Source organism: Budorcas taxicolor, chromosome 4, assembly GCF_023091745.1.
Source record: "Budorcas taxicolor isolate Tak-1 chromosome 4, Takin1.1, whole genome shotgun sequence".
In the NCBI taxonomy this organism is placed as follows: Eukaryota; Metazoa; Chordata; class Mammalia; order Artiodactyla; family Bovidae; genus Budorcas; species Budorcas taxicolor.
Genome location: NC_068913.1, coordinates 32,236,715 through 32,256,838, shown reverse-complemented (window position 1 = coordinate 32,256,838; position 20,124 = coordinate 32,236,715). Strand labels below are relative to the sequence as shown.

The following is a 20,124-nucleotide window of genomic DNA, read 5'->3' as shown; positions in this document are numbered from 1 at the left end:
GAATCATTTGGAAAATTTTAAAATTTATTTTACAGAAAGCAAAAAGAAAAAAATCTTCACCACCTTACTTCATTTACAGTAAGGTGATGACTGAGTTTCTACTTAGTGCACTGGTTCGGTATTAAATACTGTTCTTGCCATGAAAAACCAAGGCTTTTAGCTTAACACATTAAATACTTAATCAATACTAATTTATTTCAAAAGATATTGTTTCATAGTATTTTCAACAAGTTTTTAATAAACAGAGTGAAAATTACTGATATTATGTCCTTAAAAATAAGTATCTGATGCTAAGTCAAACATTTTTCAAAATAACATGTTTAAATAAAAAATTTCATGAATGATATATTCAAGATGTTTGAAATACTGAAAATAAACTTTAAGTACATTAAATTCTGAATTATTCAAGTTATTAGAAGATGATAATGATGGGGACCATTTAAAAAAAGAAATTATGCCTCTAAAGAAGTAGGAAAAAAAAAAGAAAGAAATTATGCCTCCAAATCATTAAATCTTTTGAAGTAAATGTTTAAATAAATTCTTCAATAAATTAATCTTATGTAATCTGTATGAGTATGGATGTACAATAGAAAGGAACTTGAGAAAATCACTGTTTCTCAAAAATGATGAAATCACAATGTGAGAGGTTCCAAATTTTCTCAGCTTCCCTACTCTGTCTCATTGCTAAGCCAGAGTGGAAATACTGCATCCAGTAACTCTGGCAGAGTATTTTTCTATACAGACATCAATATTGCTATGGGTTTAATTTTTAATCACAATACATTTGTCAATATGAAAGGTGAGGTGGTATTAGAAACCCCAGTGCAATATACTACAGAAAGCTTTTAAAACTTTAATTAAAAGTCTTATTTTTAATATAATGCCAACTCAGTGACTGAGCCATTACACTGAGTCATCTGTATTACTAACTTGTGTGCATATCAAACTAAGTATTTTTTATTTATCACTTCAAAGAGATCTAACAATCATTATTTCTTCTCTGAGATTATATTCTAATGGTATGGGGAGGGAGGTGGGAGGGGGGTTCAGGATTGGGAACACGTGTACACCCATGGCGGATTCATGTTGATGTATGGCAAAACCAATACAGTATTGTAAAGTAAAAGAAAAAATATATATATAAAATAGAGCCAACTTCCAGCTTACAATGTTTTTGTTAGAATCAAATGAGATGATTTTTTTGAAACACCTGATATTCAGTAGCTGATCAATAAACGTCAGTTCCAGTTCCCCTTTCGTCCTTTATGTACCTTGATTCAAGTTAACCGTTAACATCTAACTGAAAAAAACCGACCCAAATCATTGCTTTTATAAATAATTAAAGAGTCCCCAAAATATAAACTATACATGTTCTAAATACAGCATATCACTGTTACATGCCCCCAAAAAGGGAAAACTGCCCAACATGATATCACGACTTAATACAAGCTTCTATTAAAACAGTACAGTATTGCTATAGGAAGAGACAAATAGATAAAACAGAGAATCCAGAAATTGAGCCATTCTTAAATGCAACATCAATATATGAGAGAAATTCCATTACAAATCAATGAAGAACGAACTAAACTATTCAAAAAATGGCTTTCCACATGGAATAAAAATAGAATTATATTTCCTTTTTAGGAAATCATCAAAAACACTCTGGGCTAATAAAAGATCAAACTTATGGAAAGAAAACATTAAAGCCAGCAAGAAAAACATGTTTTTAAAAACTTTACGATCTCGGGATATAAGAAAATCTCATAAAAAAACTGAAAGGGATATATTTACATATTGTTATATTTGACTAAATAAAAATGTAAAACTTCCATGTGACAAAAGATGGCACCAAGATAATCACTAGCAGTATGTGAAAACCTTTTGCAAAATATAAATCAGTAAGAAAAAGGAAAACAATAAACAAGAGCAGAAAACAAACGATAAATGACCAATAAACATATGAAAAGATGCTTCATCTCACTATAATCAGGAAGAATGCAAATTTTAAAACTCGGAAACCATTTTAGACTAACAAAAAGTTTCAAAGCCTGAAGCTGCTGAGTACTGGTGAACATACAGCACAGTGGAAACTCCTGATCAATCTCTAGAGTAACAGAGATGGTGACAGCCACTTTGGAGGCTCCAGTGTTCATCTAGCAAAATCAAACATACACATTCTCTAAGATCCAGTAATTCTACTTCTTGTACATGTTCACTGTATGTTCAAAGCAGTAAAGTCCGTGACAGCAAAAAACAAACTGGAAGTCATCTAAAGAGTGTGGGGACTGGATTACACAGTGTAGTGAAGTTGTGATACAATGCTACACAGCAGTTCAAAGAAGCAGACATGTATTCAGACACACATATGTATGTGTGTTTGATATGAACGTGGACAGATTACAAAACATAAGTGAAATTATGATACAGTAATATATCATTTACATCAAGTTTTACAGAACACACAAAACAGTATTTCATATATATATATATCCTTGAAAAAAATACGTAAGAGTAAATTCATGGCAGCTGTTGTCTTTGGGAGGTAGGAGGACAAAGATGATGTTAACTTTATATGACTTGTTTTGTTAAAAAATAACATGTTAATAGCTGTCAGTTTTGGAAAAGAGTTTAGGTAGGTATTTGTCATATGGTTCTTGATACTTCACTCAATTATCTGGATTATAAAAAAACTAATTAAGATCACCAATAAGATGGTAATTCAACTCTTTTAATTTAAACTGACAAAAAGTAATATATGTCAGTTCAACACACTAAGAAAAAAAAGGAATAAATGGAATAAAATTCCAAATGGAATAAATGGAATAAATCCCAAGTCCTTTAAATTATGCTGATAAACCTTATAAAAAATAGAAAAAAATATATCTCAGAAATAAGGTAAAAGTTTTGATCTTAAAAATCTTTCATTTAATCACTAAAGTGAATAATCTCTAATTTTTGTATTTTCAATTTCATAGCTCACTATCACTAAAAGTTTCATCTAAGCATTGAGAAAAGAAGTAACAAGACCTAAAATAAACCAACTAACCTGTATGAGTTCTTCTATGTCTCTGAAGCTCATCACTCCTTGTAAATCTTTTGCCACAAAACATCCAGTTGCATATAAAAGGTCTTTCTCCAGTATGCCAGCGAAGATGTGCTCGTAAGTGAGATGTTTTGCCATAAACTTTTCCACATCCTTCAATATGACAGATATGCTGTTTCTTTTTTCCTGGTTCATTACTGCCTCTATCAAAAACAAACAAAAAAAACATTAATTACACTTCCAAATGTCATGCTTATAATTAAGGAAAAATAAAAGGGAATTAAGGTAATTAAATGATGCTTTCTAAATGGGTTTTTAAAATCATGATGTCACAACTACTGTTGAAAATCAGAAAAATTTCAATTAATGAAAACAGCGCTGTGGAATAAACTCAAAAGTGCAATGAAAACACGTGAATTTTAGAAAATTCTATGTTCTGCCACAGAATTCCTTTTCATTTCCTAGCAGCTTCCTCCCCTGGGAAAAAATCTTTAAGCTTTTCAAAACATGTGAACATTCTTCTCTAAAACAGCAAAATATGGTAATCCTCATTTAAAAGTGTAGGTTCAGAGTTTCACTTCCAACAAAAACAGCGTGAAGACCTCTATGGACCTATTCCCCAGTGAAACTAGTGAAAATGATAACAAACAAAGCAAATACTATTCACAATGTCTGGAAAATGGCCCTATGAGTATACAACAAATAAAGAAACATTGATTCAAGAAAACCAAATAGAATTTGGTACGAAGAGTGAGAGTCTGTTGTATTTGAACCAATACTCACGCTGTCTCTCCTTCCACCTCCCTGGATACAGAAACACTACAGACTGGTGCAATCAACAACACTGTTCCCTCTGCTCCCACCTTCCAGTTGGTGGGTTATCACCTCAACACAGGCAGGTCATCAGTATTTCTCTATCTACCTGCTGCTGAGGCTAAGTTTCAGGTGAGTGCGGCTGACAGATGAGGAACAACCTTCTTCCACCCGATTTCAATTCCTGAGACACAGGCTGGACCTAAACACTGAAGTTCAGATTACACTAGACCCAGCTCATATGTAGTTCATAAATCAGAGGTTCCAAGCCTGGCAAGATATAAAATCTAAGGCTACTACTGATCTCCTTGTTCCCAAGTGCTCATCTCCTGGGGCATGGAACGCATAGGGAGAAATGTGCCATTGTCCCACTATCGCAGTTCAACAACCATGACACAGATTTTGGCCAGAAGGAGAGCATACCATAAAACATCAGGATCCAAATCTCTTCCCAAGAAACTGATTTCATTTGCAACTAAGTGTGGAAAGGTCTAAAGATGCTCTTAAAAACAGAATAGACAGGGAGGAAACTAATAGATATGTTGGTGAAGTAAGCTAAACTGCAGACCGTTATGCTGCCAGAAACAACTGAGGGATAGAGATAGCTGGTAGGAGCCCTACAGGGTCAAAATAAATTTCAGATAGAGACCTAATGCTTGCCCTTTTAAACTCTGACTGATCAGTGTGTGTAGCAATATATGCTTCAGGGCATTATTAAAAACAACAATCAGTGGAGCTGAACAGCTGGGTGTGGTCAGAGAAGGAGACACCCCAAAAGACCCATACCCAAACCGCTGTCATTCCAGGGTAACTAAGGAACAAGAAGATTCATATTTGGGGGGCAGGTTTCACAAGAATAATTCAGCTAGTCACTAAAGAAACAATCAAACAACAATAACAAGCCAGGGGCAGGAGGAGGACAGAGGGCAATACTAAAAGTTGCTACAATATATTATTTCAACACTAAGTTTCCAACAAAAATTATGAGACTCCAAAAGTCACAAAGAAGGAAAACATGACCTGTACGTGAGCAAAAAAGCAGGCAAGAAAAGTGCCTGTGAGAGACACCAAATTTAATAAGACTTCAAAGTAGCCATTATGAATATGTTCAAAGAAGTAAAGGATATTACGATTAAAGCAGAAAAGCAAGGTATAATGACAATTTCACATCAAACAGAGAATATCAATAAAGAGCTAGAAATTATTTTTTAAAGAACCAATGAGAAATTCTTGAGATAAAAGGTAAAACTGAAATGAAAAATTCACAAGAGGGACTCAAAAGAAGGAAGAAATAGTGAAACTGAAGGCAGTTCACAGGAATTATGTCATCAATTCGAAAAGCAGACAAGAGACAGAACAAAGAAAAAACAATGTCAGAGAAATGAGGGACGCCAACGTATCAATGAGAATACCAGGAGGAGAGAAGAGGGAAAAGGGGAACAGGTGATGAAGCAGAAAAAATATTCAAAGAAATAACAGCTGAAAACTTATGGAAAACATTAATCTATACTTTTAGGAAGCTCAACAAACTGCACGTAGGATAAAGGTAGAGATCTACAAATACTGTACAGTAAAAGCACTGAAACCTGAAGACAAGGGCAAAATCTTGAACAGTAAGAAAGATTAAATGCTGGCTTCTCGGCAGAAACAATAGAAGTCAGAAGGCAGTGAGAAAACAGTCAAAGTATAAAAAACAAACACACACATAAAACCAGAAAGTCTCAAATGAGAATTCTATATCAAGCAAAGTTATCTTTCAAAAATGAAGGTGAAATAAAGATATTCCCAGATAAACCAAAAACTAAGAGAATTTGTTGCCAACAGACTTGCTTTGCAAGAAATATTAAAAGAAATTCCTTAAGCTGAAAGCAAGTGAAACCAGAAAGTAATTCAAATATATATATAAAGAAACAAAGGTGCTCTAGCAAAGGAAATTATGTAATTATAAAGGATAGTTTAAGTGTGTATTTCTTCTCACTTGATTTAAAAAGCAATTTTATAAAACAGCATGTATAAAATGTATTGTCAAGCCTATAGAGAAACACAACGTATGCAACATACATATGCAACATACATATGCAACATAGTTGCCAAGCACAGCACAGAGGAGCTGGGTGGGAGCAAAGCCACACTGAACTATAAGGAAATGACCTCAAATTCAAGGGAATAAATAGAGAACCAGAAATGATAAAGTTAACACAACAAAAGCAATATATACATGCTCATTTTTCTCCACTTCTTTAAGAGATAAATTTATAGAAAGCAATAATTATAACAATGTATTGTGGGGTATGTAACACTTGCAATATCTATGTATAATAAAAATACCACAAAGAGAAGCAGAGATCTACATAGGGGGAAAATTTCTATAACTCACTGGAATTAAGTTACTATCAATCTTAGACTGACTATGATAAATTAAGCTATACATGGTAAGGCCTACAGCAACTATTAACGAAATATGTAAGTACAATGAAAAAAATCATTAATGAAATTAAAATGCTGTATTACAAATTATGATGATATATTATTAATTTAATTCAAAGGAAAGCAGCAAAGGAGGGATAAAGGACATGAGACAGAAAACAAAATATAAAATGGCAGGCATAAATTTATTATATCAATAATAATATAAAATGTGAATGGATTATATATATATTCATCAAAAGGTAGGTTCTGTCAGATTACATTTAAAACAATACAAGAGCCATTATGCAATGTCTCTAGCTGACACACTTTACACTTAAAGATACAAAAATACAAAGAAATTGAAAGTAAAAGGTGGAAAAGGTCTCATGCAAACAACCACCACAAGAAAGCTGGAGTGACTATACTAATATTAGACAAAACTAGCTTTAAAACAAAAGACGCTATTAGAAATAGAGAAATTTCTTAAGGATAAATGAGTCAATCCATTAGGAAGGTATAATAATTATAAACATACATTCACTTAAACAATAGAAACAAGAGAGGGCCAAAAGAGAAGTAAAAATGGACAGAAAATGAAAGGAGAAACAGATAATCCAATGCTAATAATTCCAAGTTTCAATTAACTTCAATATTTCCACAAAACAACTAGGAAGAAAATCAGTAAGGAAGTAAAAGACCTGAATAACACTATAAATGAATTAGATCTAACAGACATCCACAGAACACTTCATCCAACAGAAGCACTCTTCTCAAGTGCACATGGAATAAATACTCTTCATGGTAGATCATACGCTACGATGTGAAACAAATTTCAATAAATTAAAAAAGACAGAAATAACAAAATTTTCTGATCACAATGAACTGAAACAAGAAATCACTTATAGGAGTAAACTGGGAAATTCATAAATACCTGGAAATTAAACAACATACTCCTAAAGAATCAGTAGGTCAAGGAAAAAATCAAAAGACACTGAGATGAAGGAAAACAAAAACACAACATACCAAAACTTGGGCCATACACATAAACTGATGCTCAGAGGAAAACTTAAAGCTGTAAATACCTATATTTAAAAAGATCTTACCTCAAGCATGTCAGAATGGCTATCATCCAAAAGACAATAACAAATAACAAATGTGGAGAAAAGGGAGCCTTCATGCACTGTTGTTGGGAATGTAAATTTGTATAGCTGCGATGGAAAACAGTATGGATACTCCTCAAAAACTTAAAAATAGAATGACCCTAAGCCCTGGAATGCCACTCCTAGGTATTTAACCAAAGAGAATGAAACACTAATTAGAAAAGATACAAACACCCTATGTTAACTGTATCATTATTCACAACAGCCAAGATACAGAAGGCACCACAACACCCATCAATAGATGAGTGGATAAAATCTATATATATATATATATGAATATGTGTATACACACACAAATATAATATTACTCAGTCATCAAAAGGAAAGGAATCTTGCCTTCTGTGACAATCCGGATGGACCTCGGTGGTACCACGCTAAATGAAACAAGTCAGAAAAAGACAAATACTGAATGCTTTTACTTATATGAGGAATCAAAAAAAGTAAACAAATTAACAAACATAACAAAATAGAAACATAGTTATAGAGAACAAAGGGGTGGCTGCCAGAGTGGGAGAGGGGAAAATGAGGCGAGGGAGACTGAGAAGCACAAGCTTCCAGTTAAAAAAGTAAATGGGTCAAGGGGATGGAATATTCAATGTGAGAAATATGGTCAATAGCTATGCAATAATTTTGTACAGTGACAGATCATAGAATTGTGATTATTGTGAAACGTACAGAAATTGTTCAGTCACTAAGCCTCATCTGGCTCTCTGCAACCCTATGGACTGTGCACACCAGGCTTCCCTGTCCTTCACCATTACCAGGAATTTACTCAAACTCATGTTCACTGAATTAGTGATGTCATCCAACCATCTCCTCCTCTGTCACCCTCTTCTCTTCCTACCCTCAATTTTTCCCAGCACCAGGGTCTTTTCCAGTGAGTCAGCTCTTCACATCAGGTGGCCAAAGTATTGGTGCACCAGAATCAATCCTTTCAATGAATATTCACGGTTGATTAACTTTAGGATTGAATGGTCTAATCTCCTTGCAGTCCAAGGCACAACCACAGTTAGAAAACATCAATTCTTCCGCACTCAGACTTCTTTATGGTCCAACTCTCATATCCAAACATGACTACAGGAAAAACCATAGCTTTGCCTATACAGACCTTGATTCACTATATTGTAAAACAGGAACTAACGTATAGTGTTGTAGGTCAGTTATACCTCAAAGGCAAACAAACTCACAGGAAAAAAGAGATCAAATCTGTGGTTACCAGAGGATGGGGAAATGGATCAAAGCAGTCAGAAGGTATAAACTTCCAGTTCTAAGATAACTAAGTACTAGGATGTAATACATGATAAATATAATTAACACTGCTACATGTTATATATGAAAATTGTTAAGATAGTAAATCCTAAGAATCCTCATTGCAAGGAAATTTTTTTCCTATTTAATTTTACAGCTATACAAGATGATGTTCACTCAGCTTATTATGATAACCTTTTCATGACATATTAAGCCATATTATTATGCTGTGCACTTTACATTTATACAGTGCTGTATGTCTATTATATCTCAGCAAAACTGGAAGGAGAAAAGATCATAAATAACCTAACTTTTCATCTTAAGACAATGAAAACAGCAAATTAAATCTAAAATAAAGCAAGCAGAAGAAAGAAAATAATAAAGAAAAGAGCAGAAACTAATGAATTAGAGAATACAAAAACAGTAAGCAAAGAAAAAAATGAATGGAACCAAAAGCTAATTCTTTGAAAAGGGCAACTAAACTTACAGCTGTTAGGGGGACTAACAAAGAAAAAGAGAGAGAGAGAGAGAGAAGACTCAAATTACTAGAATTAGAAATGAAAAAGGGAACATCACTACCAACCTCACAGAAATAAAAATGATTATATGGGAATACCAAGAACAATTGTATGCCAATTACTTAAAAACTAGCAGATGAACAAATTCTTAGAAATATACAAAGTACCAAGCTGACTCAAGAACAAGATACAATTCAAAACAAGTAAACAGGATGAATTAGCAGTCAAAAAAGTATTCACAAGAAAAGCCCAGCATCAGTGAGCTTCACAGGTTCACAAACACTTTTAAAAATTAATACCAGTTCTTCACACTCTTTCAAAAAAAATCAAACTGGAGAGAAGACTTCCCAATGAATATTCTTCCCAATGAACATCCTTCCAATAAATATCTGGGGTTGACTTCATGTCAATCCCCAAGGAAATCAACTCTGAATATTCAATGGAAGGACTGATGCTGAAGCTGAAGCTCCAAAACTTTGGCCATCTGATGCAAAAAGCTGACTTTTGAAAAGATCCTGATGCTGGGAAAGACTGAAGGCAAAAGGAGAAGGCGACAGCAGAGGACGATCTCTGTTGAGATACTATCACCAGTTCAATGGACATGAATTTGAGCAAACTCCAGGAGATAGTGAAGGACAGAGGAGTCTGGCATGCTGCAGTTCACAGGGTTGCAGAGTCAGACACGACTTAGTGACTGAACACCACCACAAACTCTTTCAAAAAATGTTCTGGACAAGAAAATTTCCCAACTCATTCCAAGAAGCCAACAAGACCCTTGCCAAAACCAAAGAAATTATAAGAAAACCACAAACTGATATTACTCATGGACATGGATGTAAAAATCCCCAACAAAATAGTGAAAAACCAAATCCAGGAACATATAAACAGAATTACATAGCATGACCAAGTTGTATTTATCCTGTAAATGCAAAAGTACTTTAACATCTGACAATCAGTTAATATAATATACTGATATAATAAAAAAACAAAACTACATGATCATCTCAACAGATGAAGAAAAGCATCCGACACAATCAAACATGCTTTCATACTGGGTGAGCTGGAAGACTCTTACGCCCAAATGTTAAAAGTTACCACAAAGCCAAAGTCATCAACACAGTGTGGTATTGGTATAGAGACAGACATATAGATCACTGAAATAGAACTGAGTCTAGAAATAAATCTGTATGTCTGTGATCAACTGATTTTTGACAAGCGTGCCAAAACTATTTAATGAATGAGGAAGGAATAGTTTTTTAACAAATGGTATTAGATGAACCCTTACTTCACATCATTTACAAAAATTAACCCCCAAATGGACAAAAGACCTAAATGTAACAACAAAAACTATAAAACTCTTATAGGAAAACATCAGATTTGAGACATCAGATATGGCAATGGATTCTTATATATGACACCAAAAGCAGAAGCATCCAAAAACAAGACTGGACTTCACAATTAAACACTTTTCTGCTTCAAAGGATACTAAAAAAAGAAAGTGAAAAGACAACTCACAGACTGAAAAAAAAATTTATTTCAAATCATATCTCTGATAAGGAACCTGTATCAAGAATATATAAAGAACTACTCATACTATAATTCAATAATAAAAACAAATAATTAAAATGAACATGAGATCTTAATAGAGAATTCTCTGAAGAAGACACACAAATGGCCAATAGTACACACACAAAAGCATACTCTACACTATTTGTCATCATGGAAATGCAAATCAAAAACAAAAACTTGTGTAAGTATTTGCGTGCGTGCCTGCTTAGTTGCTAAGTTGTGTCTGATTCTTTGTGGCCCCATGGACTGTAGCCAGCCAGGATTCTCTGTCCAGGGGATTTTCCAGGCAAGAACACTGGAGTGGGATGCCATTCCATAACTCCAGGGGATCTTCCTGACCCAAGGATCACACCTGTGTCTCCTGTACTGCAGGCAGACTCTTTACAGCTGCTCAGCCACTGAGGAAGCCCATACATAACACATAGAAGAATATTTATAGCAGCATAACAGCCAACAGATGGAGAAATTCCAGTCCACCAACTAATGAATGGGTAAGTAAAATCCTGTTTTATCTATAAAATGGAATATTCTGTCCAGTAAAAAGAATGAAATACTGACATATGCAATAGCACAGATAAACTTTGAAAACATACAAAGTGGATGAAATCAGTCACAAAAACCACAGATTATGTGCTTCCCTTTACATGAATGTCTAGAATAGGCAAAACTGTAGACAGAAATTAGTTCAGTGGTTGCCTCGAGCTGGGAGGGATGAGGGAGTGATGGCTAAAAAATACAGAATTTGTTGTCTGGGGAATAAAATTGTTCTAAAATTGTGGTGATGGATGTACAACTCTGTGAATACATTAAAAACCATTGAAATGTACAGCTTAAATGAGTGAATCATATGGTATGTAAGTTTTACATCAATATAGTTGTTTTAAAATTTTACAAAATAAATGAAAAAAGAAAACCATTAAGACAAAGTAGAAGATACATGGTAAAGAACCACTGAAATCCCATTCCTAGAATAGTTCTATTCAATTCCTTTCATAACAATATTATATCTCAACTCTTGGCTTATAAAGCTAGTGATGTTCCAACAGTCAAAGCACTCAGCCAATGGCTTGGTTTTAACTAACATCCTACGTGCCTTCATTACATGTAACTGTTCATTACATCTTAGTTATTATTATACTAGTCTCCACGGAGTCGGGTGGTGGCAACAGAGCATTTACCTTCCTTCTCCTTCCCTACAATTAGGACAGGAACAGGCAACTCTTCGAAGCCTCTTGCCAGGCTGCACTTCTTGATCAGAAGCCTGCTGGCCTTGCTGCAAATGCACTTGTGTGAGTTGGTCAGGACTAACAGCACCTATCGTTGCATTAGCAATTCCTCCAACTGCTACAGTTACAGGAGCTATGGTAGCTTGTTGGACTTTCACTCCATCTTGTCCTTGCTGCTGACCTAAAAATGAGAGGGGGAAAAAGAGTATTACAATGTTTTATATTCCTAAGAAAAGGATTAAAAAGATTTCCATATGGACACTTAAAAACTATGATATTTATTTTAACAGATAATCTGTGTAAAGTACAAAAGCAAAAGTGTTAATGATCTATACTATGTCAATCCCCCTAAAATTTAATATTCTAACCTTAGCAGCTCAGGCTGCCTCTATATCTGGTTGATGGGACCATACATAAGTCATTAAATCCTCTTGGGGCTTAATTTCTCCATCTACAAAATGAAGACTAATAATCCTCACAACTTACCTACCTCACAGAATTGTTGTGAGGATCTATGAGACACTATTTAAGATCCTTGGATGAAAGATGTTACATAAATAGAAAGTATTATTATTACCATTTTCACAGTCAGCAACATACCTCATTCACTCCAGGAAATCACAAGAGTAAAAAGTAACTGAACAAAGGATTTAGTTTTATGGACATTTCTCATTCCGAAATACTTTAAATTAAGCAAACAACTCTTTATTGATGAGTCTTTTTATTAAGTAGTTATTAACTAAATGCAAAACCATGCATGATTATTAGATTCTGTCACTAAAACCACAGATTTTTCTCTGGTGCTCAAACAAATTGAGCTCATTCCCTTCTTAGGGCCTTTGCACACACTCTCCAGTCTGGGCCAAGATGCCTCTGCACCCAGATCTTTGCACAACTGACTCCTTAGTAACAGTCTGATCATAGTTCAAATCTCTCCTCTTTAGAAAATGCCATTCCTGACCACAACATCTAAAATAGCTTCCCCTCAGTCTGTTTCTGTTTCATCATCAAGTTTCGTCTTATTTAAATTATCGTGTCTTTTATTATTTTTTCTGTCTTCACCTCACTCCTGGATGTTACAGGTCACAGGAACAGAAATCCTGCCTGTTATGTTCACTACTGTATCCTCAGATGTAGGACAGAGCCCAACACACAGCAGCCACTCAACTCAGTCCCCGAGTTGTGTCTGACTCTCTTTGCGACCCCATGGACTGCAGCATGCCAGGCCTCTCTGTCCCTGACCATCTCCCCGAGTTTGCCCAGGTTCCTGCCCATTCCATCAGTGATGCCATTCCAGCCATCTCATCCTCTGTCGTCCCCTTCTACTGCCCTCAATCTTTCCCAGCATCAGGGACTTTTCCAATAAGTCAGCTATTTGCATCAGATGAACAAAATACTGGTCAATTTAACATAAGCCACTCAATAACATAAGCTTAACGAAGAACATTTTAAAAGAAGAAAACATTTTAATGCCATTCTGATCATACCACTTCCATGCTCAATAAAACTCTCATTTATTCCCCAGTGACCATTCTGCCATTCAAAGGACTCTACCACAGGGACTTGGCTCCTGACTCACTAATTTCTTCCTAATGGCCAAATCCAAAGTGCACTGTCTCAATGCATATAAGTAAGACTGCACTGCTGCATGTTACACCACTGACCACGCCATCCTTAAAACCTGGCTGTTGGAGCTAGGTCCCTACATCTTCAGAAGCTTGTCCTCTGTTAGCTCTCCCTAGCAGCACTTAAACCTAAGGTGACATCACATTCTTCACAGATTTACCTACACTCCTTTATTCCTCACTGCCCATTCTCTTCTTAAACTACTGAAATTAGGTGTCTGACCCATTGCTCTGCTAAAATGATGATGGAACGAACAATTTCTCTGACGGTAAACCCCAAATACTCTTCCCTTTGTTCTTACTTCACCACTGGAGCACCTGCAGCTGCTAACCCCACCCTCTTCTTGAAATGCTCTCCTCGTGCTTCTCTGATTCTACTCACCACTGGCGTTCCTCCGACCTCTCTAACAATTCCCACATAATTCCAACTTCTCATTCTAACTTGCTCCTCTGGTTACTCACCCACTTTCATAATTTTTACTACTATCTATAAGCTGATGTCTCCCAAAACTGTACATTTATGCTCAAATACCTCTCATGAGTATCATAATCTTGTTATCTGCCAAGGAACATTTCGACCCAGATTTTTCACAGGCAATCTTTCTAGGAATGAGACAGGTTATCCCACAAAAATGGTGGTCCAATCTACCATTTTCTCTTGCTTGATTATCACAACAGCTTCCTAACTGCTCTCCTGATCACCACTGTTCTCTATAAGTGCATTCTTAACACAGTTTCCAGAACCATTCACTGTAATAGGAGTACTCTGTAATAGTCAAAAAGAATGAAAATCTTTATGTACTAACCCAAATAAACCTCTAAAAATATATAGCTGAATTAAAGGAAGTTACTTGATTTTTACATTCAGTTCAGTTCAGTTGCTCAGTTGTGTCCGACTCTTTATTTCCTACACTGATTTTTACACTCACAAATAAATTGGAAAAAGTCTGAAACGACATATAACAAATTGATTAAGAATGCTTTCTTCTAAAAGGGCATCTGAGATTGCAGTGTAGTTAGCAGGAGTGTTGGTCTTACTTAAACTAGATGCACTTTTTTTTAAACAAAGAAAATGTTTCCATACATTACTAACATATTAAAAACTAATTTTAAAGGAAAAATCCTGCTAGTAATTAACAGACCCAATCTGGAACTTCATTATTGCTTTCATCTGCATTTACTTGATTCCCAATAGAACTGAACATGTTTTTCAAATACATATTGGCCATTTGAATATCCTTTCTGAATTGTGTGTTCCTATCCTTTGCCGTTTATCTACTATGGCTTTTTTCCTTTTGTGTAGCTTCTTAATAAAGGAGCCTCTTTGTTTTGCTTAAAATATTTTCTATGATGTATAAATTTTAACCACACACATTAAAAACAAAGGACATAAGGCTTGGTCAAGCCTTGTGAAGTCAGCTATAAATGACATTTTAAAAAACACTGATGCCTTCACAACAGTTAAACACAATGGGAACACATGGGGGAAAGTAGAAAGGGTAAAAGATGAGGTACAACCTTATTGCCCATTTGTTTGGACTGTACTGATTTGATTCTTTTAGTATTTCATACCATCCCTTTGAGGGAAAGGGGACAGAAAATATTTTTGTTTTATAAATGAGAATATAATCTAATTGGTCCTTATTTCTTCTTAGGGGAAAAATAATTTGTCAACTTTGGTTTTTTTTTTTTTACAGTGAGTGATAGATAACATTACTGTGCAGGTAAAATAGACCTATACTTTTGAAAAATAAAAGAAGTCCCAATTATCTTATCTGTAAAAAAAATTAATCCAACTACCAATACACTGAAAATGATCTATTTAATAGCAGTCAATAATAATTTAATAATAATGAAGAAGCAGGTTCAAAATACTATTTTAAGTACATGTGTCTCATAACTGTTTTTACACATAGTCTAGGATGTAAGATTATCTACTAGAATTGATCAGGAAAAATAAAAATTGTTGACTTCTGTACTATAAAACTTGCTGTGGAGGGCTAGATGGACTTCTTACTGTTCTGAGTAACTTCAAAAGGTTTCTTAAATCAGCCTATTTTTGCTTATTTTCTCTACAAATTAAACTTACAGTCCGTCTAAACAAAAGCCTCTGAAGGAAAGAAGGTATGTCTCCTTACATTGATGCAAATCATTTTCAGCAGCTACACTCTGAAACAGGGTTTATTATAATAAAACAGACAAGAAGGCTGTGCATTCCTAAACATAAAAAGATAACCAGGTATGTCTATGGTTGAGGAGGTGGGGTAGAGATGGAGAAAAGAAATGGGAAGTGACTGCTGATGTGTCACGGGTTTCTCTATGAGGTTATGAAAATGTCTAAAATTATATCACGGTGATGGATGCAGTTCTTTGAATACACACTCTAAAAGCCACTGAATGTAAACTTTAGATGCCTGTACTATACGATATATGAATCAAACATCAATAAGGCTGTTAAAAATTAAAAATTCTACTATTGTTGGTTTTAAGTCTGTTTAAACTAGTTGATTCTCACTTGGCGGTATTTTTATCTTACAGGGGATATTTGGTAACGTCAAAAGATATTTTTAGATATCTCTCCCATCAGGAAGCTTCCACATGCCTCTCATCCATCAGAGGGCAGAATGAAAACCACAATCACAGAAAACTAACTAAACTGATCACAGCCTTGTCTAACTCAATAAAACTATAAGCCATGCTATATAGGGCCATCCAAGACAGATGGGTCATGGTGGAGAGTTCTGACAAAACGTGGTCCACTGGAAAAGGGAATGGCAAACCACTTGAGTATTCTTGCCTTGCAAATCCCATGAACAGTATGAAAAGGCAAAAAGATATGACACTGAAAGATGAAGATTGGAAGGTGCCCAATATGCTACTGGAGAAGAGTGGAGAAATAATTCCAGAAAGAATGAAGAGACAGAGCCAAAGTGAAAACACCACCCAGCTGTGGATGTGATTTGTGATGGAAGTTAATTCCAGTGCAGTAAAGAACAATATTGCTTAGGAACCTGGAGTGTTACATCCATGAATCAAGGTAAATTGGAAGTGGTCAAACAGGAGATGGCAAGAGAGAACATCAACATTCTAGTAATCAGTAAACTAAAATGGATTGGAATGGGCGAATTTAACTCAGACGACCATTATATCTACTACTGTGGGCAAGGATCCCTTAGAATAAATGGAGTAGTCCTCACAGTCAATAAGAGTTCGAAATGCAGTAATTGGGTACAATCTCAAAAATAACAGAACAATCTCTGTTGGTTTCCAATAGTACCACAGTAATCCAAGTCTATGCCCCAACCACTAATGCCAAAGAGGCCAAAGTGGTTGAAGGGTTCTATGATGACCTACAAGACCTTATAAAACTAACACCAAAAAAAGATGTCCTTTTTCATCACAGGGGACTGGAATGCAAAAGTAGGAAGTCAAGAGATAACTGGAGTAATAGGCATGTTTGACCTTGGAGTACAAAATGAAGCAGGGCAAAGGCTAACAGAGTTTTGCCAAGAGCAAAAAAAGTTATGACCAACCTATAGAGCATATTAAAAAGCAGAGACATTACTTTGTCAACAAAGGTCTGTTTTGTCAAGGCTATGGTTTTTCCAGTGGTCATGTATAGATGTGAGAGTTGGACTATAAAGAAAGCCGAGCGCCGAAGAATTGATGCTTTTGAACTGTGGTATTGGAGAAGACTCTTGAGAGCTCCTTGGACCGCAAGGAGGTCCAACCAGTCCATCCTAAAGGAGATCAGTCCTGAATGTTCATTGGAAGAACTGATGTTGAATCTGAAACTCCAGTACTTTGACCACCTGATGCAAAGAGCTGACTCATTTGAAAAGACCCTGATGCTGGGAAAGATTGAGGGCAGGAGGAGAAGGGGATGACAGAGGATGAGATGGTTGGATGGCATCACTGACTCAATGGACATGGGTTTGGGTAAACTCTGGGAGTTGGTGATGGACAGGGAGGCCTGGCATATTGGGGTTCATGGGGTCACAAAGAGTTGGACACATGAGCAACTGAACTGAACTGACACCAGGAAAAGAAGATTAAGAGTATTCTAGTAACTGGAAAGATTTCTCTCTTAGCGTATACTTAAAACAAAACAAAACAGTATCTGAGTTTATAAGTCAGTCCTGTGAATCCTAAGTTTACGCATCAATTTCTCTAGAATCAGAACCTGAAAACCCTCCTGAAATTGCAAAGCTATAAGCTAAGTCATAGATCTATTTTTCTATCAAAGAACACTTTAGGAAGCCCTACCCTAAAAGAGGGAAATTACTACCCCATCTTAAATAAGTGTATATGCATACTTCAGTAACTCATTAATAATAAGTACATTTCTCTTTAAATGTTAGTTATTTCTATGTACCCTGTCCCTTATCTAGACTAACAGGGCCACTCTTTCAACTCCTTGTCTGTATAAGGAAAAGTTTATGCTGTAGAAACCCTTCCCAGTAAGCAAGCAACTGACCCCAGAAGGAATGGAGTATTTTCTTTAAACAGAATCTATTTAAGAAAAATTCTCATTTTCCCTCATTCCACTCATTCTTTATTGAACCATACTAATGTAAAAGGGTGGTGGAAAAAGTAAAAGGAAAACTGGACTACTTCTATATGGAATGTTAATAGTTTTTAAAGATGTAAAACTTTTTTCAGTCCTTCCGAGGTAACAGAATCACTACAGGTAGGCCTGAACTGATAGGATCTCTATCACAAACTTTATCCCACATTAGGCTCTCACCTCCTGAAAACAAAACGTATTAGTCTTAATAACCTGAAAAATCTGCAACTGGAAACCTCTGAGGACAGGAAAAAGAGTGCACAATCAAATCTGAGTCTCGGGAAAACGCTGGAATGTCAAGTATGTGACAGAGAAGCTAGAGGCAGACAAGCCAGTTAAGAAGAACCTATTTACCTTCTAGATGATGAACACAGAAAGGACTCAATATAAGAAAAACAATTATAAAATATAAAACATATAAAAATATATATACAAAATATTAAAAATATAAAATATAAAAAAATAGTAACAAAAAATGGTTGCTATCATTTAGTGAAAACTCTCCTGTGCTCTGAAGTGTTAGTCGCTCAGTTGTGTCCGACTCTTTGCAACCCCATGGACTGTATGTAGCCTGCCAGACTCCTCCGACCATGGCATTTTCCAGGCAAGAGTACTGGAGTGGGTTGCCATTTCCTTCTCCAGGGGATCTTCCCAACCCAGGGATCGAACCCAGGTCTCCCACACTGCAGGCAGACTCTTCACCAACTGAGCCACCAGGGAAGCCTAAGGACTGTGCTCTCTCTAAGCACTGTGCAAACCACTTTATATTTATTATCTCATTAAAGTAACATGATTATTACCATTTTACAGATGTGGACATCTTATCCAGAAAAACACTTGATTGGCATCTAGGTGGTAAAACCAAAATGTGAATCAATGTCTGTCTACTTCTAAAGTTCAGGCATAAAGCTACAAACCTTAGTGATTTTAGCCACACTACATCACTACAAACTCTGGCTAAGATTAAGTCGGTCCTTAAGAATCCTAGCCTGGGTCACAAGGAAGTGAATGAGCCCATCAATTGAGATAAAGGAATTAAGGAGGGAAGCAGGTCAGGAAAGGAAAATCAGTTCTATGCTCAAGGCATCTCCTACAAGCAGAACCTCAGCTCCAACTCTGTCATCAATTAGAACTGCTTTATGTCCAAGTCAAGTTCCATATGCTGCTTCTCTCATCGACTAACCTGCCATTTTCACTCCCCAAATTGTGAACTTCAACCTCATCCTCACCTTGTTTTCTAGTAATCTGACTGGAAAAAACACTGGAAAATTCAGCAACCTTTTCTGGCTTCATTTGGCATCCTTTGCCAATTATCTCTTGCCTCTTCGAACTTGTCATGTCCTTTGGTTATTCCCGTCAGAAATACCTCTGAAAACAATGCGGTGTTTTCTACTGCCTCAGAAATCATCTCTCTTCTCTCTCTCCAGGCTTTTCCTCTCCACTAGTTGTATATTCCTAGTGAACCAATCTCCTTGAAATCAGATTAGTCTCCTCCCATCCAAGCCCATAGTGTGCAACCTAAAATGTGTATTTGACCACGGTATTCTTCTTAAGGTCCCCTGAAAGCTCCTCCAAGCTTTTAAATGCTGTATCATGACAAGGGAAGAATCTCCATGTCCTGGAATTTGCCACCATGACCACTGCACATAAACTCTTGGTATGAACACATAAAAAACCACCTGGGTTTCCTGGTCACATCATGCTATTACATGACTCTAACCTTTTGCCTGGAATAGCCTTTCTTTGCCAACCTGGCCACTTTCTTGTCATCCTATACCACTTCCTTGAGAAACATTTCTTGCCAATTCTCTCACTGGATTATACAGTACATTATCTGCAGGGGATGCTCCACAATAAGAAAAGATACTGCAAGGAGGAGCCCAAGCACTGCAACGAAGAGTAGCCCCTGCTCACCGCAATTAAAAGCATGAGCAGCAATGAAGACC

The 20,124-nt window shown here is 35.9% G+C and overlaps 1 protein-coding gene across 1 annotated transcript in view; it reads right to left on the bottom strand.

Annotated features, from left to right (window-relative positions):
* The window catches only part of SP4 (Sp4 transcription factor), a 75,259-nt gene that overhangs the window by 20,003 nt on the left and 35,132 nt on the right, over positions 1–20,124 (bottom strand). Inside the window, exons 4-5 of the mRNA XM_052638922.1 lie at positions 11,939–12,167; positions 3,047–3,246 (exon numbers count right to left, since the gene is read on the bottom strand). Of these exons, the coding sequence (XP_052494882.1) occupies positions 3,047–3,246; positions 11,939–12,167 (429 nt within the window). The remainder of the gene's footprint in view (positions 1–3,046; positions 3,247–11,938; positions 12,168–20,124) is intronic.